The sequence below is a fragment of the Camelus bactrianus genome, chromosome 1 (genome assembly GCF_048773025.1).
Source record: "Camelus bactrianus isolate YW-2024 breed Bactrian camel chromosome 1, ASM4877302v1, whole genome shotgun sequence".
NCBI lineage: Eukaryota > Metazoa > Chordata > Mammalia > Artiodactyla > Camelidae > Camelus > Camelus bactrianus.
The window spans coordinates 106,371,632-106,398,274 of NC_133539.1; the positions used below are offsets into that span (position 1 = coordinate 106,371,632).

The 26,643-nt window shown below is 34.8% G+C and overlaps 1 protein-coding gene and 1 non-coding gene across 9 annotated transcripts in view; both read left to right on the forward strand.

Annotated features, from left to right (window-relative positions):
- CEP70 (centrosomal protein 70) overlaps positions 1-26,643 on the forward strand; it is a 61,103-nt gene that overhangs the window by 22,093 nt on the left and 12,367 nt on the right. For 7 of the 8 annotated variants that reach the window (XR_012509272.1, XM_045514727.2, XM_010952287.3 and 4 more), the window contains 6 exons: positions 5,599-5,768; positions 9,491-9,547; positions 15,702-15,783; positions 15,889-15,977; positions 17,051-17,125; positions 23,933-24,038. Coding sequence is in view for 7 of the 8 variants with exons in the window: in XM_045514727.2 (XP_045370683.1) it covers positions 5,599-5,768; positions 9,491-9,547; positions 15,702-15,783; positions 15,889-15,977; positions 17,051-17,125; positions 23,933-24,038 (579 nt within the window). In the remaining variant the exon portion in view is untranslated. The remainder of the gene's footprint in view (positions 1-5,598; positions 5,769-9,490; positions 9,548-15,701; positions 15,784-15,888; positions 15,978-17,050; positions 17,126-23,932; positions 24,039-26,643) is intronic. The other variant, XM_045514723.2, reaches the window with a different exon arrangement.
- TRNAA-GGC (transfer RNA alanine (anticodon GGC)) lies at positions 18,347-18,418 on the forward strand. The gene has a single exon. It is a non-coding gene; the product is annotated as a tRNA-Ala (tRNA).

Genomic DNA, 26,643 nt, shown 5'->3' on the forward strand with positions numbered 1-26,643 from the left:
CCACAAATTCTTTAGCTTCAGTTTTTTACTTTGTGTTGGATTACTCTGTTGACTTTAGCTTTTTAAAATATACACAGAGCCATGAGACTGAGTGCTTCTTGGAGCCAAATGAGAAAATGGATCTAAAGTCAGCAAGATATTCCTAATACATGATTAGGTAACTGATATCTAGGTAGGGAGGAAGGAGGTACAGGAAGGATGGCCTGGGCTATTAAAATTCTTACCAGGCACTCTCCAGATTCTTGGACTGCAATATTGTAGAGATGAATATCGCTTCCACAGAATGCTTAGGCAAGCAGAGCTTTTTATTGAAAGGATAGCATGTGCACAAGGGAGAAGGCGGAGAAGAGTGCCAACTCCCTGAGGACTTTCAGGCAAGAGGTTTTAAAAGCAGTGTGAGGGAGGGGGCCGCAGAGTGCCTGATCAGCTTGTGCTCAGTTCTTGGATTCGTTGGCATCAAGATGATGTTTCAAGTATCATCAACCCGGTTTCAAATCTACATGCTTGAAATCAGCAGTTTTCATCTGGGGGATTCGCTTCCTGCAAAAACATTTTAGGAATGTGTGTCAGACCTTTATCTGTATCTTTCAGGGAACTGGGAGTTGGGCGATTCTGCTATGTGGTAAATTTATAGTCCCACTTTAGTCCTTTGAAAACTATGTATATACATACATCAGTGGAACAGAGATAGTCTTTTATTCCTGTGGATCTCTGGGTCTTGTCTCAGAGGCCCAAGGCTTTAGGTGCTTTGTTTTACCCAGCCTGTCAAGCCCACTTGTTCAAGACTGTTCCCTCCATCCTTTTCCAAAATGACTGTACTCTTTCTGTCTCAGAATCATTGGTTATCTTTCACTCAACATAATTATTTCAAGATTCGTCCATGTTATTGGATGTATCACTAGTTTATTCTTTGTATGGATATAATGCACTTTGTTGATTTTTCTATTGATGGACATTTGACTTGTTTCCCATTTCTAGCTGTTACAGATAAAGCTCTTACAACATTTGTGTTAGTCTTTCTGTGGACATATTCTTTCATTTCTCTTTGGTAGATACCTAAGACTAGAATTGCTGAGTTGTATGGTAAGTATATATTTAACTTTTTAAGATGCTGCCTGTGACTTGTCTTCATTCTCTTAGTGTCTTTCAAGAAGCATAAGTTCTTAATTTTGATGAAGTTCAACTTACCAGTTTTTAAAGATAGATTGTGCTTTTTGATTCGTTTCCAAAAAACTAGGTGTAGCCCAAGGTTATGATATCCAGTTGTTCCACCACTATTTGTTAAAAAGACTATCCTGTCTCTACCAGATTGCCTTTGTATCTTTGGTGAAAATCAAATTATATATGTGTGGGTCTATTTCTGGATTGTCCTGTTCCATTTAAATACGTATCTGTCTTTATGCCAGAACCGCAGTGCTTTGATTACTGTTAATCTTGAAATCAGGCACTACAAGTCTTTTACTTGTGTTCTTTTTCAATGTTGTGTTGGCTATTTTAGATCCTTTACATTTCCATGTCAGTTTTCTAATTCACTTGTTGATTTCTGCAAAAAAAAAAAAAAAAAAGCCTGGTGGGATTTTATCATGTATGTAGATCCATTTGGGGAGAAAATTGGCATGTTAACAGTACTGAATGTTCTGATCCATGAACATGATGCATCTCTCCATTTGTTTAGGTCTTCCTTAACTTTTCTAAGCTATGTATAGTAATTTGGGGTGCACTGGTTTTCCACATGTTTCATTAAATTTGTCTCTAAATGTTTAATATTTTTTTGACGGTATTGTAAATATTTGTATTTTCTGTTTCAATTTCTTGTTGTTCATAGCCAGTATATATAGAGAAATTGATTCTCCCCCTTTTATTGTGGTAAATTATAACTAACATAAAATTTACCATTTTTAACTGTATAGTTTAGTGGCAGTACATTCACATTATTGTGCAACCATTCTCAACACCCACCTGCATACTTTTTTCATCTTCCCAACTAAAACTCTATACTCAATAAACAGTACCTCCCCATTCCTCACTCACTGCAGCTCCTGGCAACCACCATTCTACTTTGTCTCTATTTGACTACTCTAGACATGTCATATAAGTGGAATCATACCATATTTGTCCTTTTGTGACTGGCTTATTTCATTTAGCATAATGTGTTCAAGATTCATCCATGTTGTAGCATGTCAGTATTTCCTTTTTAAGGCTGAATAATATTCTATTTTATGTATAGTTGACCCTAGAACAACACAGGTTTGAACTGTGCATGTCCGCTTATATGTGGGTTTTTCAGTAGTAAATACTGCAGTACTTCATGATTGAAGTTGGTTGAATCTACAGATGTGGAGGAACTGTGGATACTGAGGGCCAATTCTAAGTTATATGTGAGTTTTCGACTGCACTGAGTTTTGGTGCCCCTAACCCCCTGCATTATTAAAGAGCCAACTGTGTATATACCATACTTTGTTTATTTATTCATTCATCCATCAGTAGGCACTTGGGTTGTTTCCACTTTTGGCTGTTGTGAATAATGCTACTATGAACATGGATGTACAAATATCTGTTCAAGTCCCTGCTTTCAGTTCTCTTTGGTGTATACCCAGAAGTGGGATTGCTGGATCATATGGTAATTTTATGTTTAATTTTTTGAGGAACTGCCATACCGTTTTCCAGAGTGGCTGTACCATTTTACTTTCCCACTGGCAGCGCACTAGGATTCCAATTTCTCCACATCCCTACCCACGCTTGTTGTTTTCTGTTTTTGTTTTGTTTTTGTTAATAGTAGCCATCATAATGGGTGTGAAGTGGTATCTTGTGATTTTAATTTGCATTTCCCTGATGGTTAGTGATGTTGAGCCTCTTTTCATATGCTTATTGGCCATTCGTGTATTTTTTTTAAAGAAACATCTATTCAAGTCCTTTGTCCATTTTAAAATCAGATTTATATTTTTGTTGAGTTGTAGGAGTTCTGTATTTCTTCTGGTTACTCACTCCATATCAGATATATTATTTATAAATATTTTCTGTCATTCCATAGATTATCATTTTACTCTGTTGATAATGCCTTTGATGCAAAGAAGTTTTAAATTTTAATAAAGTCAAATTTATTTATTTTCTTTTGTTGTTGATGCTTTTGGTGTCATAACTAAAAAATAGTTGCCAAATCCAATCTTATGAAGCTTTTGCCCTCTGTTTTCCTCTAAGAGTTTTATAGTTTTAGCTCTTACATTTAGATCTTTGACCCATTTTGAGTTAATTTTATATGTTTAAAGGTAAGGGTACAACTTCATTTTTTATATGTAGCTTTCTAGTTTCCCTAACATTATTTGTTGAACAAAGCCTGTTCTTTCCCTACTGGATGGTCTTGGCACTCTTGTTGAAAATAACTTGACCATATGTACAGGATTATTTCTGGGGTTTCTGTTCTACTCCATTAGCTTATATGTCTTTTATGCTAGTGCCACACTGTTTTGATTGCTTTAGCTTTGTAGTAAGCTTTGAAATCGGGAAGTGTGAGAACTTTAACTTTGTTCTTTTTCAAGATTGTTTTGACTCTGTGAGGTCCCTTGAGATTCCATATGAACTTTAGGATTGATTTTTCTGTTTCTGCAAAAAAAATTGTCCATGAGGTTTTGATAGAGATTGCATTGAATCTGTAGAGTGCTTTGGGTAGTATTGACATCTTAATATTAAGTCTTCCAGTCTATGAACACAGAATATCTTTCCAGTTATTTTTATCTTCAGTTTCCTTCAACAGCCTTTTATAATATTCAGTGTATAAGTCTTTTGCCTTCTTGGTTTATTCTTATTTTATTCTTTTTAATGATATCATAAGTGTAATTGTTTTCTTAATTTCCTTTCTGGATTTTTCATCATTAGTGTATAGAAATGGAATTGATTTTTGTGTGTTGACTTTGTATCCTGGTTAATTCATCCTTTGCTGAATTCATTTGTTCTAATATGTGTTTTTGGTGAAATCTTTAGTGTTTTCTGCATGTCATATCATCTGTAAATAGAGATAATTTTACTTTTTCCTTTCCAATTTCTATGTTTTTTATTTCTTTTCTTGCCTGATTGCTCTGGCTAGGACTTCCAGTACTATGTGGAATAGAAGTGGTGAATGCAGGCATCTTTGCCTGGTTCCTGATATTAGAGGAGAGGCTTTCAGTCTTTTAATGTTGAGTATGATGTTCACTGTGGGTTTTTCATAGACGGCTTTTATTAAAATGAGATAGTTTCCTCCTGTTCCTTGTATGCTGAGTGTTTTTATCATGAAGGGGTATTGGAGAATTTGTCAGATGCTTTCTCTGCATCAAGTGAGATGATCATGTGGATTTTCCCCCCTTCTGTTAATGTAATGTATTATGTTGGTTTTCATATATTGAACCATTCTTGCTTTCCAAGAATAAATCCCACTTGGTCATAGTGTATAATCCTTTAATATGCTGCTGAATTTGGTTTGCTCATATTTTAAGTTTTTGCATCAGTGTTTAAGGGCTATTGGTTTGTGGGTCTCTTTTTGTTTTGTCTGGTCTTGATATTTGGGTAATGTTGCCTCATAGAATGACGTAGGAGAGATACAATTGACTCTTGTGTTTTGCTTTTACATGTGACCTGCAAAATTCAATTATACTAGTTTCTAGGCTAACTTATAGATAGAGGTGGAACTGGGGCCCAAGTCACTTGGCTGTAGAGCTCCTGCCTGGCTTCCATGGTGGGGCTGAGGCAGAGAATCAATTCCGGATATAGCTGGTGATTACTGGGAGATGGTATGGTACCAGAAGCTGAGTCTTCTTTTTCCCATAAGAGTCTCCAAGTCTCAGCAAACTTGACACTATGAGCAGGTCAACATGTGCTTAGAAATGATACCCTTTTCTGAAAGTAGTATGTCTTAGTGTTGTGCAAGCCAGATAGGATAGGGTTTCTCACTGAGCTTTATAAGAATGTATTAACAATAACAATGATGGTGCTCTTGATAATGAGCTCAAAGGACACTGAGGGATGGAAGCTGTAGAATAAAGGGAAAGCAGGCCAGTAGATACTTCACTGAAGACAAGAGAGTAGTCAAGATTTATATTCCCTTCTATAAATCTTGGGGTATGTATTATTTCCTAATAAATTGCTAGTTAGGGACTTAAACTGTGAGTTTACAGTATCCCACACTGTGTAAATATCTAAGCTGATTAAACCATCTGAAATCCTGAATTATGGATCACTTAAGAATCTTAAATTCTTGCTTGGTTCTTTTTAACATCCTTAATATTGGTTCCTTCCTGATTGTTATTTTCTTCTAAACATATGCATAAAATTATATCAGTTTTATGGTGATTGAGTTCTTTTACTTATTATGAAACCTTGAATGCATGCAGTTATAAGCTATATTTTTCCATTTTACACTGATTTTACTTGTTACAGTTTTTACATTTAAGACATACGAATATTCCTTGAGCTTGCACCCATTTAAAAACAGCCTCAAGTTCTTCAGTTCTACTGAAGTTCTTGAAAGAAGCAGCTCTGTAAAGATGGCTTTGTATACAATATTGTTAGGACAGCATGTACTAGATGTACGTATCGTAATTATATTTTTTGAAAAATTTCTTACAGGCAAAATGTCAGCATTATAAGAAAAAACGGATGGAGCAACAAGAGACTATTGCTTCTTTGCAAAAGGATATCTATAGATTAACGAAGGAGGAAGAGGAGCGCATTGCCACTCAAAACAGAGTGTTTTCTTATCTCTGCAAAAGAGTTCCTCATACCGTCTTGGATAGACAGTAATGTTTGCTACATAAATTGATATGTAGCTAGATTCATTATTTTTTTAAAATAGATTTCATCTTGCATGTGGTTTATATTTCCCTTAAAATGGAGGAGTCTTACTTCCCCTCTTCTGTGCTTTTTTTTTTTTTTAATGTTATTAACTTGAAGAAACTGGTCAGTTGTCCTGGAGAAGTACATGTTAGATTTGTCTATTTGCTTCCTTATTATGTCATTTAACTTACTTTTCTGTCTCCTGTATTTCCTCTACACTGGAAGATAGAGCTAAATTCAGATGCAAGTGATTTTGGCAAAATACCTCAGGTGGTAATTTATGCTTCTAATTATAAAATATCAGGAGACACGTAAAGTCTAGTTGACCTATTCTTAGGGTTGCTAAGATTGTTCACGAGTTTAAATAATAACAATCTGATCCTTCCACTGAAAAATTTCCCATCATCATTTCATTTAATGGTTTCATCCATTGATGATCTTGCAATATTGTTTTCAAGTCTGGTATCCCTTTTTTTCTTTTTTCTGGAATTCTTCCATAAAAAAAGAACCTTTCCTATTGAGTAGAGGCTATTTGGTTGCCCCATATGATTTGTTAACAGAATGTGGGAGCAATGCTCAGTTCTTTCCTTTTAATCCTCACTTTTTAGAATAAGGAGTTGGTGCCATGATTTCCAAAGATAAGCAATAAGAGTTTTTGTTTGTTTGTGGCTCTTTCTTTTTTCAACGGTCATGATTAACTCATGGGATTTAAATGATCAAAGTGTCCTGTCTTTGGCCAGTGAGAAGTTTTTCATGTTGGTATTATATACTTTTGACTCAGCTTCATTAATCTTTGTTAGATTTCTTACTTTTAGGCAGAGGGTACATCCTGTACATTTTTTTGCCCTAAGAGCTCTTTTGAGGAATAAAGTTTGGTATTTGTTAAAACTAACACTAAACATTTAAAGTTAATTAATTAGACATTTCTCAAAAGAACTCTGGTTCCTTTTTGTCAGAATGGTTTTTAGAGCACAGTTTGGGTGCTGAGGTTGCTTACCATTATTATGTTGTCATTGATTTTAGGACTTTTTAGTGGCAAGTGTTAGGAACTATATATATCTGAGGAAGAACAAATCAGTAATGATTTTTTTCCAACTGAAGTTAACATTACAGGTTTTTATTTAAACTTTGATTTTACATTTGTAACTCTTTTACACTGAAAATCTTATTCCTAAGAATAATATCATAATTAGTTACTTGCTTTATCTTATAATATATAAAAATAGTTTTAAAATAATAATACTGGAATTGCTGTATCAGTAACCTACTGAATGAAATACAATTCTCTTTTCAGTTATCTTTGACATTAATAATGTATTACACTGTGCGTACAGTCAAAATCTAGTGTTCCAAAATATCTTGAAATATTTCTTTTCTCTGTGTTTGTAGCACCAAATTAATATACAGTTAGGCTTATTTGCTTCAGTTTATTTTTAGTTTTTAGGGCTGGCTTTTTAAAATATTTAGTTTTGAATCTGTAAGACATTTATACAATTCTAAAACCTATAATTACTTACAGTCAAAGAAGTTGTGTTTTCACTCCTGTCCCCTTAGCCTTATTTCTTACTTCTCCCTATAGGTAATTTTAAATGTTCAGGGTTATTTTAGCAAATATAAGTGGTATGGGTATTATATTCATATTTCTCCTTTTTGTATAAAAGGTAGCTTGTTTTTTTTTTCACTTAATAGTATAAACTAATTACATTTAAACTAGTTTTACATGTTTACATAAGGACTGGGGAATCTTTACTAATTAGGTATTTCTATTTTACTATAAAAATAAATGAGGTCACATGTAAGTTAAAACTAGATTGTTTTGATAATTGAGAGATAACACATACATATACACATATATACAATTTTTATCTTTTTAAAGGAAGAGCAAGGATAAAAATATAAAAAATAATTTAAATAACAAAAAATAGTTGGAGGTAGATATGAATAAATAAAAAGAGGAGAGAAGCAAAGAAAGAAATAGGAGTAAGGAAGAACAAAAGGAAGAAAGAGCTAATTACAACAGGAGTAAAAATGTAGTGAGAGAGATGGAGGAGAAAGGATGAAAACAGAAACAAAAAACAGCTAATTTGAGTGGGTGAGAGGGCAAGAGAGAGAGAGAAGCATCGAGAGAACGTGCCAAGTGCCACATGAAGTCAAGCTCATTCAGGTGTGAATTTGTCTAATGGCCTAGAGATTCTCCGCTCTACCAAGCCTACACTTAGAAGGGCCTAACTCCAGAAAACTTTTCAATTTTAGAGAAAGTAGAGGCAGAAGAGTTATGTTTGGATGTCAGGCTAACCAAGGAATAAGAGTGTCTCAAAAGGAGAAGGTGGTGAGAAGTGTTACATGCTGCCTCGTTAGTTTGTGTTTGCCTTCCCACTGTCTTTTTGCTCAGAATTTCTGGTTTGACATATAAGTCCTCTCCAAAAGTTTGTTGAAGGTGGCAGGTTACAGTCTTTCAGGATGAATGAAGTTTGCCCTGCAGGAAAAAGACAGCAGTGGAATAGTAGCAAGATGGGGGAGTAAGGGGTGAGAGGGCTTAGAAAGTATATAAAGGAAATTAAAGCATATTTGCAGGATAATATGAAGGCTGGTATGTGTTGGGATGAGGAAAATTTGAAGAGAAAGAATAATCTGGAAAGTTTTGATATTAAAAGCACAGTTGGTTGAATTAGCCCTGAAAAAAGAGATAGATGAGTAAATTTTCCAAGATAGGAGGGAAATAGTATAAATTCTTGCTTTAAAAATAATAATATGTGAAAGTATAGTGTTATTTTATTTTTGAGGATTTTTTGAATTACAAAAGCAATACATGCTTATAAAATTGAAATAATATGAAAATATGTAAAGAAAAATGTTATAGACCTGCTTACCCCTCCTAATTCCCACATCCCAGAGGTAACCACATTTAACAGTTTGGTTTGTGTCCTTTCCAGTGTTTTATAACAAGAGTGTTGTTTGGGTGGGACAGGTCTTCAATATGTAGGGCTGTCATGTTGATTGATGAACTTTTAGCATCTGCATATGGTGAACATTTGCTCTGTCCCCAGCTATTCAGTGTGATAACCAACCCTGTCCCCAACATTGTGGTATTATCCCTCAGTTAAGATCCCATAGAGTTCTTTTTCAGCACATACATAGATTCACATTGAATTATTTCTTCAAAAAATAGAGTAATACTATACATTTGGCAATACAACATTAATTTTTTCCCTTACCACTTCTCATGAGAATGTACAGATTGACATAATCTCTTCTAATGCTTCATCTTCTGTAGTATGGATGTGCCATTATTTATTTAACTTTTCCCTCATTAAAGGATGTTTAGATTGTTTCTGAGTTTTCACTCATAAATCATAGTGCTTTGAAAAACCTTGTTCTTCTAGAGTTACAACCTTGGGCAGATACTTCTGTGGGAGTGATTGCTAGAGAAAGAACTGTTGGGAAAAGGAGAATATGCATTTAATATGTTGATGTTTAATGTTTCTGGTTATTTTAAAATCTATACATTAAAGTTAATATAAAATATATGGCTTAGTATACTTGCTTCTGGCAAAAATCACTTAAATTTTTTTATGATTTGCTAGTTAACCTGTATGTTAATCACTGTCATTTAAAATTATATAGAAAGAATAGTAAATGTTCCAATACCACAGTTTGAAAATAATTCAACTTACTTGTTTTCTAGGTTGCTTTGTCTAATTGATTACTATGAATCTAAAATTAGAAAATTTCAAAAACAAAGGTATGACTAGTCCTGTATTACCATTTATAAAGTTATTATCTATCTAGTCATGAATTACACTAAAAGTTTTTATAGCCTTTTGAAACTTGACCTGGTATATGTATAACCTATCTGATATATAACTGCAAATTTCTTGTTTTCTAAAGCTCTTCAAGACTATATTTTACTACTTATGTTAAAGTATATTGTTGTGTTTATATTAAAATATGTATATTTACTAACCACGAAAGTGTTAGTTACAGAAGAAATAGTGTTTACTTTTAATTTTGTTGAAGTATTACTATTTATTCTATTGATGTCATCTAGCCACTGGATAGTTACTGAGTATACCCACAAGGTGTGTAGGATTAAATTAGCTGCCTACCAAAGTACAGCCTAATTAGTATGCAGATTTATATGAGAAAAGATAAAATGTCATAGTGAAAAATCAGGTATATAGCGTTAAACACACTTGTCACCTCTCATTAAAGAAATAAGGGTAAAGTTTTAAATAATGGTCTTTGACTAACCTAAAATAGCTGAAAGATATCTAAGACCAAATAATCTAAAGTGCTTTAATATAAGGTCATTAAACCAGTAGCTGTTCTTTTTCATTGTTTATAAATGGAATAGTTCTTTTTAACAAATATTTATTTGAGCACCTACTTTCTGCCATGTTCTATTTTAGGTACTGAACAGAAAAAATAGACACACTAGAATAAAGCAGGTAAATCCTCTGCTTTCATCAAGCGTGCATTATCTAGTATTCTTGCCCTAAGAGTGATGAGTCTCCAGAAACTCATTAGGACCAGTGGCAGAGCTATACTGGTTGCTGATTCCTTCTAGCACCTTGGGGACTCTTAAAAAAGACAGCAGGATAGAGGGAAAGAGGGAAGACAAGAACAGCTAATGATAGAGCAACTCATTGCTTCATTCTATTCAGAAAGCAATGTTATATCAGATAACTTCAGGGACTTTCTGATTCCCAAATGAAATTGTGTTTTTGATAGTAGGCATGGTGTTAGGTTATACAGAGACAGGACAAATTTTTGGACATGGTTCTTACCTTCTAGGAGTTTGCAGTCTAGTAAGGGAGAGTATATATAAACCCATTAATAATTAAGAAAGATAATATGAGACTTGTAAAATACAATACATGTGTCACAATAAAGTAATTACTAAAAACTGTACAGACAGTAAGTAATACAGGAAATTATAACAGGAACAAATTCATTTTGGATGGAGTAACCAGAGGACTCTTTACAAAGCAGATGGGGATTGTGCTTGAGCTTGAAGAATAAGCAAAATTTGGGACATTTTGGATGCTATGAGCAAAAGAGCATAGATAAAAAGAGAAGAGTTTTTTATGGCACTGTAATTAAGCAGTTGGGCTGGACTTTCGGGGATTTGTTGGTATATTAATAGAGGTAGTAACCTGTGGAGAGCAGTCATTCACATGCTGGACCCAGAGTAAGCTGTAAATGAGCAAGGAGACATCATTTGCCTTGGAAAGAAGGAAAGCTCTTTTTCCTTTGATACAGGTGGGTGATGGGCTTGTAGGTATGTGTATTAGTCAGGGTTCTCAAGAGAAACAGAGCCATTAGAATGTACATTTATATATAGAGAGAAATTTATTTTAAAATATTTGGTTCATGCAATTATGAGGCTGGCAAGTCTGAAATCTGTGAGGCCAGCCTGCAGGCCGGAGACCCAGGGAAGAGTTGATGTTGCAGTGTTGATGTTGAAGGCAACGTGGAGGCAGAATACCTCCTTTCTTGGAAGTCTCAGTCTTTACTCTTAAGGCCTTTAACTAATTGCACCCACATTATGAAGGGTAGTCTGCTTTACTCAAAGTCTGTTGATTTAAATGTTAGTCACATCAAAAACAAAATAGCTCACAGCAATATCTAGACTGGTGTTTGATCAGGTAGTTGGGCACCATAGCCTAACCAAGTTGACACTAAAATGAACAATCTCAGTATGTAAGAGTAAGGAGAGGGAAAATGAAGAATTTCGTGGCTTGAGAGGTTGCAAACTGTTATGCTCACAGGATCAAGAAAATGATGAAAATGAGTGAAGTAGGTCAGACTGTGGCAAATTGGGGAGTTGTGTACCATCTGTCTTAAGGGAGAAGTTACTACTCACTCTAGCCGGTTGATGCCATGCAGGAGTGTGAATCCACTGTGTCTAGATCTGCTTTTTTGAGAAGCTAGAAGGTTAGATTTAAATAAGAAATCAGATTTATAATATTTGCAATTAAAACTCAATGCTCTAAAAAATATTATATGATCCAAACTGAATATTATTTGCAACCTTTGGTCTACGTCTTTAGTAAATTCTAACCTAGATTTAGGAGTTGGTTAACTTTTTCTTGAAAAGGGCCAAACAGTATGTATTTTAGGCATTTTAGTCTATGTGGTCTCTCACAACTACTCAACTCTGCTGTTGTAGCACGAAATCCGCCATGCACAATAAGTAAATGAATTGGCATGCCATAGCATTATAAAAAACCTGCTGGATGTAGCCCACAGGCAGCAATTTGCTGACCACTGGTCTAGATGATGAAGAGAGAAAGTTTGGGATTTTTAGTAAGAGTAGAGAAGATTTAGCATAGCCATCATTGAAATCTTTTGTGTAGAATATGGTGTGAGACGTTGCCTCTGAAGTTGTACAGACTGGGATTCTCTGACTAAATAGAAGGATTGAGGCTCTTGTGGGTGGTGGTAGTGAATTTGGTTGTCATGAATTTGTAGTAAAAATCTGGGGTTGAGAATAAGAAGTCTCGGGGAAGGAGTTACTTTTTTGCTTAACAATCCTGTCATCACTGGTCTAACTGAAGTGAAATAGTTTGGCCTGTACAAACTATGCTCAGGTCAGATACTTGGACTGAATGTCTCTTTAATAAGAGAGAAGGAGATAGGGAAAAAAGGAACTGCATTATAAATAATGTTCTCAAAGATGAGATTAGAAGTCACTTGTACTTTGCAGCAATGAAGAGTCTGTCCTAAAGAGAGGCTTTTTCATGTTTCATTAAACAGAGTTTATCAGTCGCTTTTCTAAAGATAAATACTAATTTGATAAAGAGATTGTAGCAACTTCAAGGTGGATTTTGAGATCTACAAATAGGAAATTAGTGTCACCTGAAGAAGCAGGAGTACTGTAACTGACAAGTATTATAAAACTAAAAAAAAAGATGAAAGAATTGAAAGATGAAAAAGGTGAAAGAGAGGAAAAATGAGGGAAGACAGGCTATGATTTGGAGAACTAAATCAAATAAACAGGAAGCACAAGAGAGGGACGTATTCACCTGTAGAGCCAGGGGAGTGAGACCAAAGGAAGAAGATGAATGGGATGTTGGCCTCCTGCAGAGGTAGGAGCCCTCTGCTTAACACCCATTTTTTAAGAACAGCACTGTCCAAAGTTTTTCTCATCATGAAACATGGAAAGTGATGTGTGTATACCACACTGCGCTAACTGGCTCAAGAGCTCTGACCAGTTGTCCTAGGGGCTAAGAGATGAATATCTTGGCGCATTCATAATCCCCTTGCACAGCACACCTGTGCCACACCATCTGGGGCTCTGCTTGAGGGCACAGGCTTGAGAAGGTTTCTAGAGGGACTCGTGAAGGGCAGTTTCTAAATGCTCTGGACTAGTATTTCTTTCTCCCTCCATACATGAGACTACGCAGGGAAAGCAAAGGAAGTAACAATCAAGGCAGCAGAAATGTGGATACAAATGTTAGCCAGTTAAAAGTCTCATAAAACAGGAAACATGCTACAATCTTTGGAAAAGAGGAAAAGTAAATTTTAAAATGACAGGCTCTCAGTTATGTTACTTTACCTACTTTTCTTTACTCAGTGTTAATATAGATTACATGGAATATATTGCTAGCTACTTCTATTAATATTTCCCTGGCTTTGTAGATGGAATGAAAGAGCCAAGGAAAATAACATAGGAATAAATCCTGCAAGGCTCAGGTTGAGTTTCTTCTGACATGTCAGAGTCATTTGGAAAGTTACCCCAGGGAAAATAGTTCTGTAATGAATTAGTGAAGTGAAGTCCTCTTGTCTAATTCCATCCTTCTCTTTAAATAGAAAATTTTTAAATGGTTTTGAGAAATGGAAGCAAGTGGCTTTGAGGTTCGCCTCTGATCAGACATGATTTGGATTTGGAAAGAAAATAAAACACAGAGTTTCTCTACTTTTGCTCTTTCTCTCTGTCCCTAAAGAGCATGATCTTAAACACTGGGTTCCTCCTGAGGCTTCTGGAGACCATTGGAGAAAGAGTAGGGAAGACTTTGACTGTGGGGATCCCATGTCCAAATGAGAGTTTGTGGCTGCTTAGAATTATGTTTTTACTTCAGGAAAACCACAAAATCTGTCAATGCTAAATTAAAGGCTATAGGAAAAGAAAGTGAGGGTTCTTAACTGAAACTCATTTCCCTTTAGGTCTGCATTTAAAATTGGTCTCCTCTACTGTATTCATCTATTAGGTTCTCCTGAGAACAAATGTGGCCAGAATGGCAGGTATTTTAGAGTATATACAGAGAATGATATGAGTGCATAGGCTTTGGAGCCAGAGATTTCCTTTTGAATCCCACCACGAGCTACTTACTATTTGAGTGACTTTGAACAAGTTAAATAGCTCCTCCAAGTGTTAACTTCCTCACCTGTTAAATGTGAAATAGTCTATATAAAAACATCTATCTTAGTACTTGTTATATAGAAGCTACTCAGTCATCCTTATTATCTTTCCTGAAATGATCGTTTGTTCAAAGCTAGCATGTGTTTTAGAAGGTTTGAGGGGTATGTTAGTACCACTCTCTCAAATAGACATATAATGCAAGCCACATATATAATTTTGTAATTTCATGTAACCAGGTTGAAAAGTAAAAAGAAACCAATGAAACAAATTTATTTTATTTAATATCCAAAATATTATCATTTCAACATATAATCAATAACATCATTAGTTAGATATTTCACATTCTCTGTTTTCATTCTGTCACTGAAATATGGTATATATTTCAACTTACAGCACACCTCAATTCAGACACAAATTTTCACCAGAAACAATTTGATCTGTATTTAGATTTCATGAAATTTACAGTTGAAAATAGATTTACAAACCCAAATTGTTCTGAACATACCTAGAAGTTTTCTAGCAACTGAATCAGTTACAAAAAATACTTTTCCTTTAAACATTTACATCCACTTTTATAAAACTGGCTCATATTTTTAAGAATAATTGATTTGACTTTGAATGAAAGACATACCTGCTTGAAAACTATATCCAACTTAACTAAATTCACTGACTCTAATTTAGAAGGGTATTGTGAAGTTGAAAAGCCAACACTAAATTTATCAATAGCAAAAATAAATTCTTCAAAATTTTCTTGTAGTTTTTACAACCAATTTACATGTACTGTCAATTAAAACTAAAATCTTCTACATATTGGCTTAGATAAGGAAAATGTGTAAAATCAACATTGATTTGTATTGTAAAAGTTTCCATTTCAGTACAAGTTGTCATACCTATTAGCTAGTCACAAATATACTATTCCTTTCTCTGGAGCTTCAGATTTAGCCTACTTATATGTGGTGTGATAGTGGTATTGGTGAGAAAACATAAATCACATTACCACCATTTTTTGTTTTTGGTCATTGAGCTTTTTTTTTTTTTTTTTTTTTTTTTTTGCTTTTCATTTGTTTATTCATTCAACAAGTGTTTTTTCACCTCCTCTCATGCCCTGTATTCTTCTGGACAGTGAGATACAATGGTGAACAAGACAGGCAAAGTTCTGGTCTGCCTGGATCTCACATTCCAATTAAGGCATTAGTGAACAAATACATGTTACTGGGTAGTAAGTAGTATGTTCTAATACCATTTTCTGTAAGAATAAGTAGGAAATTTGCTTATGTTTTAGTTTATATTTATGTTATCAAACCCTTATTGTGTTGATTTATTTATTTTTTTTTGGTGGGGGAAGGTATTTAAGTTTATTCATTGATTTATTCTTAGAGGAGGTACTGGGGATTGAACCCAGGACCTCATGTATACTAAACATGCATTCTACCACTTGAGCTATACTCTCCCCCTGATTTGATTTTTGTTAGCTAGATGTTTTTCTTTGAAGATAAATTTTTCATAAGAAGTACACTGTATCTTTTCATAGGCAATATAAAGAAGATGAAAGTCAGTCAGAAGACGACTTCAGAAGTCTGAGTGCTTCACCTACTTATAAAGGCCTTCTAATGGTACAGGACTGTATGACTGACAAATGCTTTTTTATAAAGTAAAATAATAATATAAATAATAATCTCCTAGGAAAGTTAACTATTTTTCTATGAAATGTGTTGCAGTCATTACAGAATCAACTTAAGGAATCAAAATCTAAGATAGATGTACTTTTAAGTGAAAAGCTGAATCTCCAAAAAGATTTGGAAAGCAGGTGAGAGAAACTTAAGTCATTTTTATTTAACTTTTATTTTAGTACATACTGATATTTTGAATGTTTAATAAGTCATTCTAGCCCCTTTTCTCTAAAACTAATGTTGGGAACCTCATACTCTTAAATTCATTTTAGTCAGTAGTCTCTTATATGATGAAAAAAGTATGTCTACATTGGTAGACAAGGGAAGTGAGAACATAAGAAGATGAAACTGGGTAGGAACTCAGAATAGAATCAGTCTTATACCATCAGATTTCCCATTTCCAAATTACTTTAGAATGTCTTACTATTTCATCGTATGTCTATCTTGTGGAAGGAGAGGAAAATTAAAAAGTTTAAATGGCATACAACAGAAAGATTTATTTATATACAGCATTCCTAGCACAAAAGGGTAGCACTCTACCTGTTGACAGAGGGTAGTAAGGAATGCACATTGTTGAGACTTTTTCTCATTCAATGAATATTTGTTGAATACCTATGGTAAGTTTGACACTGTCCTAAGCTCTGGGACCAAAACAAATACCTTGTTCTCATAAAGCTTATACTTTAATGCAGAGGGACTGATGCTTACAGTATAAACCATTTATGTGAAATTTAAAGGCTGCCACATAATAATGTAAATTTATGGTTCTATAAATATGAGGTAAAATTTATAAAACACATATGGGAATAATGAACAGTAAATCCAGGACAGTGGTTACCTGCCATATGGGAACGGGAGCAGTGACAGTAATAAGGGACAAACATGGAGTTTTAAGTTTATGTATAAGGTTTTAGTTAAAAAATTTAAAACAAATTGCTATTCAACTTTGATAAGCTTGAGGGGTGGATATTCTTACCTGTACATTTGAGATAATTCACTATAAAACAAGTAATAGATTAATAACAATAAAAAAGTTAGAAAATTTTGAACAGGGAATATCCAGTAGCCAATAAATACGTCATTAGCAGTCGTGAAATATTTTAAGAACTTTTAAGCATATTTGTGACAAGTAATAGGGCATACTCTATTGTTATATATCTTTATAGTTTTATTCAGTAAATTGAACATGTTCAATATTTATTTTCTACAGGCCTACACAGCATGAATTAAGACTTTATAAACAACAGGTGAAGAAGCTGGAGAAAGCCCTTAAGAAAAACATCAAGTAATTATATTTTACCAAAGTGGCAAATTTATTAGGATTTTGTATCTTATCATTTATTTTTATTACCTGTCAGCCTAGTGGCAATGGCTTGAAATTACCAGGCTGATGGGGAGGAAATGACATTAAAAAGGGATATTTCTGGTTTCACAGTTTAAAAAGTTTCTACTGTGTTGGATTTGACTATGTATTAATCTTAAATAAGAACAAGGAAATGGTGATTGCCTGATATAATAGAGGGCAAAGGTTTTAACTAGAAAATTGTCTTTGGAAGTCATGGAGGAATTGCAAGAGACTTAATTGAAGTTAGAGGTGACAAACCCCCAATTTTTGTTGGTGTTAGTCATGACCTTAATAATGTGTAGCCTCATCACACTTTAAAACTAAAAGTACCAGTATGAATGCAGTGAGCCATTCATATCCACTACTTGTATCTCTTATATTTGAAAAGCATGTACTCAGGAGTTTCAAAAAGTTGGTCCTCAAATAGTGATAGTATTTTCTGAAGATTATCTATGTGTATACTCTTTGATTTGAGGGACTGGGACTTGATGAAGTAGGGTGGTGAGCATTGGAATGAAATATTTTTTAAATGACATGTGTTAATATATGCATTAGATTATTAAATCAGTTGTATTAGTGTATGTTGATTCAATCTTCAGTGACAGCTGTGTTTCCTCCTTCCTATGGCAACACATGCCACAGTGAAGGGCAAGTATTCTGGACATCCAGGAATTATATATTGAGTTGAATTAAGATAGGAGGGAAGGAAAACTGAAAAAGAAAAGAGAAGTGGAAGTTTTGGAAAGGTTGCACTCATTCATTCAATTAGTATTTTTTTTCCTTCCTACTTGCTTGACCTTTTGACTGCCTGTAGTATCTTCTCCAGTCTGCTTGGCATTCTGAATATTGGAATTAACAGTGGTAAACCAATAGAGAAGGTCCCTGCTGTCATGGAGGTTACGTGAAGAGGGAAGGACAATGAAAAAATAAATAGGACAAGTTTGATATAGTATAAGTACTAAAGGTAAAATAGTGTGAGCGTTCCTATTGTGTGAATTTGGACAAGAGGTGGTGGTTACATGGACTTGGTCAAAGGTGGCAGAGGTGGAGGTGGTGAGAAGTGTTTGGAGTATTGGGGGTAAAACTCAGGACTTGGTGATGGATTGGGAATATATAGGCAGCTGAGGGGGCAGAAATCCAGACTCCTAACTTTTGGGAGTGGGAAGTATAGCGCAGTGGTAGAGCACGTGCTTGGCGTGCACGAGGTCCTGGGTTCAATCCCCAGTGCCTCCATTAAGGGGAAAAAAAAAAGACTAAGTTTTACCTGAATAACTGGGTAGTTGTTAGTGCATTAAGTAGATAGGAAAATTGGTCAGGAAGCAACTGGGAAAAGGAGGATGTAAAGGAGATTAAAAAGTCAGGGAAGAAGGTGTAGGGGAGGAAAACTTCTCCTCAGCCCTCTTAGGGGCCCTGGCTGGGCCTGAAAATTGAACTGACAAGACAGATTAACATGAGACAAGTGTATAGATTTATTTAATGGAAGTTTTGCCTTACGTGAGAGGAGATGAAGACTCGAAGAAACAGTTAAGCCTAAGTGTTTTTATACTAGGTTTCATGAAGAGTGGAAAGTTGTGGGAAAATGTGATAGTACAAAAGGGTATAAACCAAGGGTAGTAAACTGGGGGAAACTCAGATTTCTCTTGGCATCCCTCTGTCTTCAGAGATAAAGATGCTCCTTTCCTCCAGGTACAGGGAGAGCACCTGTCACATGAGGGTTTTATGTCTGCTTCAGGGGAAACGGGGGAGGTTGAGTCCTTCCTGAACCTGCCCTTTCTCAGATTCCTGCAGCTTAAAATATTTCTTATGTCAAAGTGGCATGTTCTGGAGAGGCATATTCTGATCCCCTTCAAAGGAACCTTAGTGATTTCAGTATATCAGTGAAGATACACACACACATACATACATACATATTAATGCACGTGCTTATATAATAGAGATATCCAGTCATCCTTCATTATTCACAGATTCCATATTTGTGATTTTGTGAATTTGCCGACCTGCTAAAATTTATTTTTAATCCTTAAATCAATAGTTGTGGCACTTTGGCAGTCATTCATGCATATGTCCAACACACACATTTCCAGCTGTTGCACAAGGTGATGCTCTGCCTCTCGTTTTGGCTTTCATAATGTAAATAGTCAGTTTTTTGTTGTCATATGCCACTTTTTTTTTTTTCATTTTTTGCTTCTTGTTGGTGATTTTTCCAAGATGGTCCCCAGGCCTAGTGTCAAAGGTGCTATCTAGTGTTCTAGACACAAGAAAGCTGTGATGTACCTTACAGAGAATGTCCTAGATAAACTTCATTCAGGCATGAGTTCTAGTGCTGTTAGCCGTGAGTTTAATGTTAATGAAACAATATTAAATAAGGTGTCTTTAAACATTAGCACACATAAAACAAAATTATATACTGATCAGCTGAGGAAAATGTGGCCAGAGGCCTGCAGGAAACTGACCTTATATCTCCCCTAGGTGTGTGGTTCAGCATTTGCTAATTCAGTGTGTATGGTAGCTTTATAGAACGTAACTGCAACGAATAATGAGAATTCACCGTGTATATATTTTTTGTTGTTCATTTGGGCTCTGGTTTTTAGAGTGACTTTTCTTTAAAATTGTGATTCAGGACCAATCCCTGCTATATTTTTCAGCTGAATTTTTAAGAAATGATTTGGGTTTTCAGAAATTTAAATTTGGAATTTAAAAAAATCTATTTGTTAATTTGTTTTTAAATTTGGAACTTTTGTAGCATCTAGATGTGGAACAGAGAATTAGGAATATTAGATACCTTGCCCACATTGCACAGGTGGTACATGGAAGAATTTGGAAAGAAATTAGATCCATACCCTAGCATTTGGAATCTCAAGGTCACACTCTTAATCGCCAGTTTAGTAATTAGAATCAAACAGAACAACCCAATGAAAAAAATGTTTTCAATGTAAATTTCAGTGTAAATTTTTTTTCAACCCAATGAAAAAACATTCCAAATTTTTATTTTCTGCAGGGGCAGAGATGGAATATTTTCTCAAAGAACTCCTGATGTTAGTGAAATAATTAAAAATAAAAATCTTCTCTCAATCCAACGAATCCTTTCCACATATGTAGAAAAAAATGAAGTTTTATAAACAGTTTTATATAACAGTTGGAATAAATAACCATCCGGACTATGATGTGCATTAGAGGCAGTCTAAAGGGATTGCAAAGGCAGAAAGAATATAGCCAGGCAAATATAGTCCCTTACATACATGTGAACTGTCTTTATCCAAAGGGGAAAAAAACTCATATATTTATGACAAGCAGTAAGTATCTTAGAACCAGGAGCCTAGGCTAAGCTCCAATAGGGGAAAGGAGACAAGGCATCGTCTTCCCTAATGTCCACATTTCAAAGAAGTGGTTCCTAGGTTCCCAAGAAGACATTCCTAGCATATAAAATTAGCAGGAGGCTTATGTAAATCATAACAAGATTTACATATTCTTAGACATAGAAACGATTTACAACTGTAAGTTTTCCAAAGGAAATGCTACAAGAAAAGGAAGGGAAAGTCTCTTTCCCTTTACAACCACAGAAAATTACATTTTTTTCTTTAGATTTGTAGTTACCTTTCACCTAACCAACCTTCAATATCAAATGAGGCTATTAATTTAACATGGAAAAATTTGGACTCTTCTTGTTTGAGTTAATGTGACAAACAGGTTAGTTATGAAATTTTGTTGCTAGGAAGTGATCAGATAGGTTTGCTATTGCAAGATAACTAAGGGTACTAAACTAATTCCATTTAATTTTTCAGTGGTATGGTATTTATATTTTGCCAGAAGAAAATAAAATCAGAATCCCATCACCCTGGTTTTTAACTGACAGGAGTTGAGGTGGTCATTTAGGACAATGAGCCAAACTGAAATGAACAATCAAGGCTTTATTCACTTACTTCAGTCATATAAACAAGAGGCCAGAAAGGAAAGGGCTGGCTCCTCAGTGTTCCGTTTTCCTAATGGAATGACACCAGGCAAGGGTCAGTCAGTGACATGCTGCACAGATGGAAGGAAACATCTCGTGCCTTGGAGCCCTGAACAAAAGACTCCTGCTATTTCATTGGCCTAGGAGAAGGGCTAGAAGTGGAAAATACTGAGTCAGTGTGGAAAAAAAGTGTTTCAGTTAAAGCTTCCCACAGCCCACAAAGAGATCTCCAGAACTGGAATCATCACAGGATCATGGAAAGGCTTCAAAACAGTTAAAAGCTCTAAAGTGTCTGCACATAGAAACTTACGGAGATGACTGTAGGAAAGGGGAGACAACACAGTGTTTTAAGTTGAAAGTGCAGTTTTCTGGACTTCCCAGACTCCACAAAGAAACAGCTGTTGCTTCTGGCTACATGGAATGAGTATTTGCTTAAGTTTGTAAAGAATTTCTTAGCCATCTTTGGGGATTTATTTATGGCCTTAGAGCTCTCCTCACTACCCTGGAGACTACAAAACAACCCTCATGTATTTCTGAGTACAGTTATTCTGCTCAAACATAGGTTTCTAAATCACCAATTAAATCATATACAATTGGAAAATAAGGGAATGATTAACATAGAAGTTGCATTGTTTACATGTGATTTTTTCCTAGGTACAAGGACTTAGAATGGCATTATAGATTAGACTTCAGGATGGGGGAAATCTTTGCTTATTCAAAGGCAACTGCCCTTTCATCTCTGTTTTAAAATGAGAAACTGCACCCCGGGCTCCCTCCCTGACCCTCAGCATTAGACTCTAGGCTGAAGCCAAGTTGCACTTCCTCCCTCACCTGTTTTAACCTCAGCTTCTCTGGCCAGGAGCTCCACTTGCATCTTCATAGTCTCAGCATCCTCAAGCTAACATTTCTGCTTTGTTGTCTGTGCGACCTCTGAACATACTTGAGCTGTCTAACTTGCCTCCTAAGGCACCAATTATTGTTTTTGTTAGTTGTCTAGTTACAGACCTGCACCGGTTTTAAATAGTCTGGTTTCTAACACTGCTTTTCTCTTGAGCCCTGTTATTTTCACATGTGGTTTTACAAAATATAACGGTTTTCAGGAGTATAATGCTATGGCAGATATTTACTGTGAGATTAGGTGAACCAAAGGTCAATTTCCCATGACTCTCTGGCTTTAATCCTTGTCTTCTGTAAATTTAGAAAAACAATGGGGTTAAATAAATTACTGCGTGAGAAGTGCTTAGTTAGAAGAGTTTCTACTTAGAAATACTCAAGAAATACTAATTACCATTATCACCATGTTCCCAATGTTAGTTATCGTCGTTATTGAATTAAGATATCTCTTTATTTATCTAGAAATTGGATCACATTTTATTTCCCAGTGACTGTAGTTAGTACATGCAATTATATATTTAGCTTACTGTACTGGCAGTTAAAATGTTATATGTCCATAGTATAATATTTACTAATCGGATTTATAAACAGTTCATTGAAAAGTTTAACATTTTCACCAGATTAAAAGGTTAAATAACATTTAAATTCGGATATATCCATTTACTTGTAGTCCCACTAGAGAGTATATTGGCTTTTCTATGTCACTCTGTGTTCTAGACAATATCCTCTTAGCACTGCCTTTAGGCACAACTGTCAAGTATGTGAATATGGTAAACAGGTAGGATGTCAAGTAGAAAATAGATTGTGAGATCTTTGTGTCTACTAAAGGAAGAAGGTTTTTACCTGGAGCCAGTTCTATTTATTTTGTTTTTGGCATATTGTTTTGCTGTCACCAGAGAGCAGAGAAAAGCAGTCAAGGGGAATACATGTGAGTGGAGGAGATAATTGTAGTACAGTAGTAAGAGATGAGGTAAGAAAAGAGTCAGGAGGAATATTGGGTTAGGACTAACAGCATAGAGAAGTCCAAATGCTGAGCCAAGGAGGTAAGATTTAGTTCATGAAGCAATGGAAAGCCATTGTTTTTTAGTAGGTAGATGGAATATTGCTATTCTATTTTAGAAATGGGAAATTGAGCTTACGAATGAGCCATGGAATCAGTTTTATGGGTCAGAGGTCCATAGGAAACAAACAGGCATACTCAAATTTAAGAAGGTTAATTTGAAAGGGATTTAATAACAGACTTTTTTCAAAGGCTTAGTGGGTAGGTGGGGAGGAGTGTTTACTACAGCCTGACTTTAGAGATATTTGGAGAAGGTCAAGGGTTTGCTAGTAGGTGGATACACTCATATGTTTTTAGGTTTCTGGGCAAAGAGACTCTCCCCTAGAGTTCTGATGCCACCTGGAACAATAGTCTTTCGGGTTTCCGTGTCCTCTTGACTGGCCCAGGTATCACTGTTATCTGCTCTTTGGCACAAGTAGAGTATGAAGAAGGAAGGACCAATTGCCCTGCCCGTAGTTTCTTGCTCCCCTTAACTATAGCCCCCAAGCTTGGAGTACCTTGGACGTTGCTTCCATCCTTTGCTGTAGTTCTTTTCTATTCTGTTTTTGAGAAGTGTTGCGGGGGAGTGATTAGAACTTTATTCCTCAGTCTGTTTCCTTTTGTTTTCAGAGATTCCTTCCAGTTTGCGATGTGTTGAGAGGAATTTGTTTTCCAGTGACAATATAGTTTAAAATTAAAAAAATTATATATGAATGTATGCATGTGTGTGCATGCACACACACAGGTATATGTAAAATGACATAAAGCTGTTGGGAGGGTAACTGGATCATTAGCTCATTTTGTCATCTTAATCCAATGTCTAGTAAAGCATTTTGTATTATCTTGTTATTTTTTTCCCCTTTAGATTACAAGATCTTATCAGTCAAAAAAAGGCTGATGACAAAAAGGAAAAAGATGAACCCAGCGAAGATAACCAGCAGCAGGCCCTAACTGACCAGAGATACTTTCAGGTATTGAACAGTGGACAGAAAGACTGGTGTTTATAGTGAATCTTGGTTTCCATCACAGTGTAATAAATTATCAGTTGGTAAGGATTATTTTGTATCTGTATATGTGTGTGCTTAGCCTGTCTTTCTTGCCATGACATACCTAGTTGGCTTGACTTAGAATTTGTCTTACCCCTGAAAAGAGACCTTGGCCTAATTCGAAGTAGGGTAGTAAAAATCTGATAAGATTTTATAATCCTTTTTTCCTTGTTCTCCCTGCTTAAGCCATTTCCCTTTTTATTGTTTTTGTTTTTGCTGTTGTTGATACTATTATATAAGTAATCTATTCCTCAGGGCCCTTGTATGCTTTTGTTTTTTCTTTAAATATTTAGTCTACCTGAAATCCAATTTTCTGTGTGGTATCAGGTAGAGATCTAACCTACTTGATTTATACACTGTTTGTTCTTGAATAAATGAGCAATTAAGCATGGTAGTTTACTGACTGAACTTGGCCTGTACTCGTATTTTACTGGGCCCATACAGGTTTTTGTTTAATTCTTATTTTTTATTGCAGTGTGGTCAGTTTATAATGTTAGTTATAGGTGTATAGAAAAGCGATTTAGTTATACATATATATATATACATGTGTTCTTTTTTCAGATTCTTTTCTATTACGAGAAACAATATAGTTCCCTGTGCTGTACAGTAGGTCCTTGTTGTTGATTTGTTTTACAGATAGTAATGTGTATCTCTTAATCTCAAACTCCTAATCTATCCCTCCCTCCTCATCCCCTCTGGTAACCACAGTTTGTTTTCTGTGTTCATGAGCTATTTCTAGTTTATAAATAAAATTTGTATTTTTTGTGTTTTAGATTCCACATATAAGCAACATCATATGGTATCTGTCTTTCTCTGTCTGACTTATTTCACTTAGTATGATCATCTCTAGGTCCATCCATGTTCCTGCAAATGGCATTATTTCATTCTTTTTTATGGCCGAGTAATATTCCATTATACAAGTTAAAATTTTTAAAAATTACTAATATTTTAAAAATTAAGATATTTTACCTAAGTCCTTGTTTCTGGTTTCTCTTAAAAACCCAGAGAATCTGGCAACAAATTCCTGCATAGTCATTATCAAAGCAGAATGAGGCCTTTCCCTTGTCATATATGGGCATCTGCTCTTCAGTTAGCCACAGTCCCAACCCATCTTTGCTTCGCTCATTTATGCTCTTATCTGGCTTCTACAGGCATTTGAGCTTGCAGTTTCTAAAAGTTTCTCTACTTTATTGAAATGAAACCTTTATAATATAACACATTCCCTTATATACATAGGTTTGTTTCTAGACTCTAGTTTCTTCTATTTCTATATTATTTTCATACTTTTAAAATTTCTGTAGTTTCATAATAGGTTTTGATACCTTTTAGGAAAAGTATCTTGTTATTGTTCTTTTAAAATTTTTCCTTGGCTATGTCTTTAGCACATTTATTCTTCTGTGTGAACAATATGTCAGCTTCAAAAATAGATCCCATTGAGATGAACTGAAATTGAATTAACTTTTTAGATTAATATTTGGAAAAATAACACATTTATAGCTTTGAATCATCTCACTCAGAAATAGGTCTCTAATTTTATTTGGGTCTTCCTTTATAGCCTTCAATAAAATTTTATATATTTTTAAATTTAGCTCTTGTATATTTTTTGTTCTGATTATTTCCTAGGTATTTTATATATTTTATTGCTATTGTGAATGGGGTCTTTTTTCCATTACCTTTTCTTTTTTTTTTTTTAACATTTTTTTTATTGAGTTATAGTCATTTTACAATGTTGTGTCAAATTCCAGTGTAAAGCACAATTTTTCAGTTACACATGAACATACATATATTCATTGTCACTTTTTTTTTTCGCTGTGAGCTACCACAAGATCTTATATTATTTCCCTATGCTACACAGTATAATCTTGTTTATCTATTCTGCATATGCCTGTCAGTATCTACAAATTTTGAAATCCCAGTCTGTCCCTTCCCACCCCCTGTCCCCTTGGCAACCACAAGTTTGTATTCTATGTCTGTGAGTCTGTTTCTGTTTTATATTTATGTTCTTTTTTTATATTTTTAAATTTAGCTCTTGTATATTTTTTGTTCTGATTATTTCCTAGGTATTTGATATATTTTGTTGCTATTGTGAATGGGCTCTTTTTTCCATTTCCTTTTCTAATTGATTGTTACTGGTTCTTCATATATATCTGTGTTGATTTTATGTCCAGGCACCTTTGTGAAAACTGTTTTGTTTTAGATAGCTTCTTGTATTCAGTATATAGCTGAATTTCCTTTTGTTTCTTAGATTCAATTTGAGAAGCTTTGTCCTTTTAATAAGGGAATTAAACCATTCATGAACATTGAGACCAACTCATATATCTACTTTTATTCCTGATACCTTACTTCCTGTTTTCTATTTATACAGTTTCTTGTTATATTTTTTTCTTTTCCTGACATTTGCTAGGTTGAGGTTTCTTTGTTCTTTTCTTCTCTTCAAGGAGTTAGGACATTCATCATTTTAATTCTTTTCTATTCTTTTAATGATTACCCTTAAAAAATATTTTTTTAACTCATACCAAGAATTTGTTAG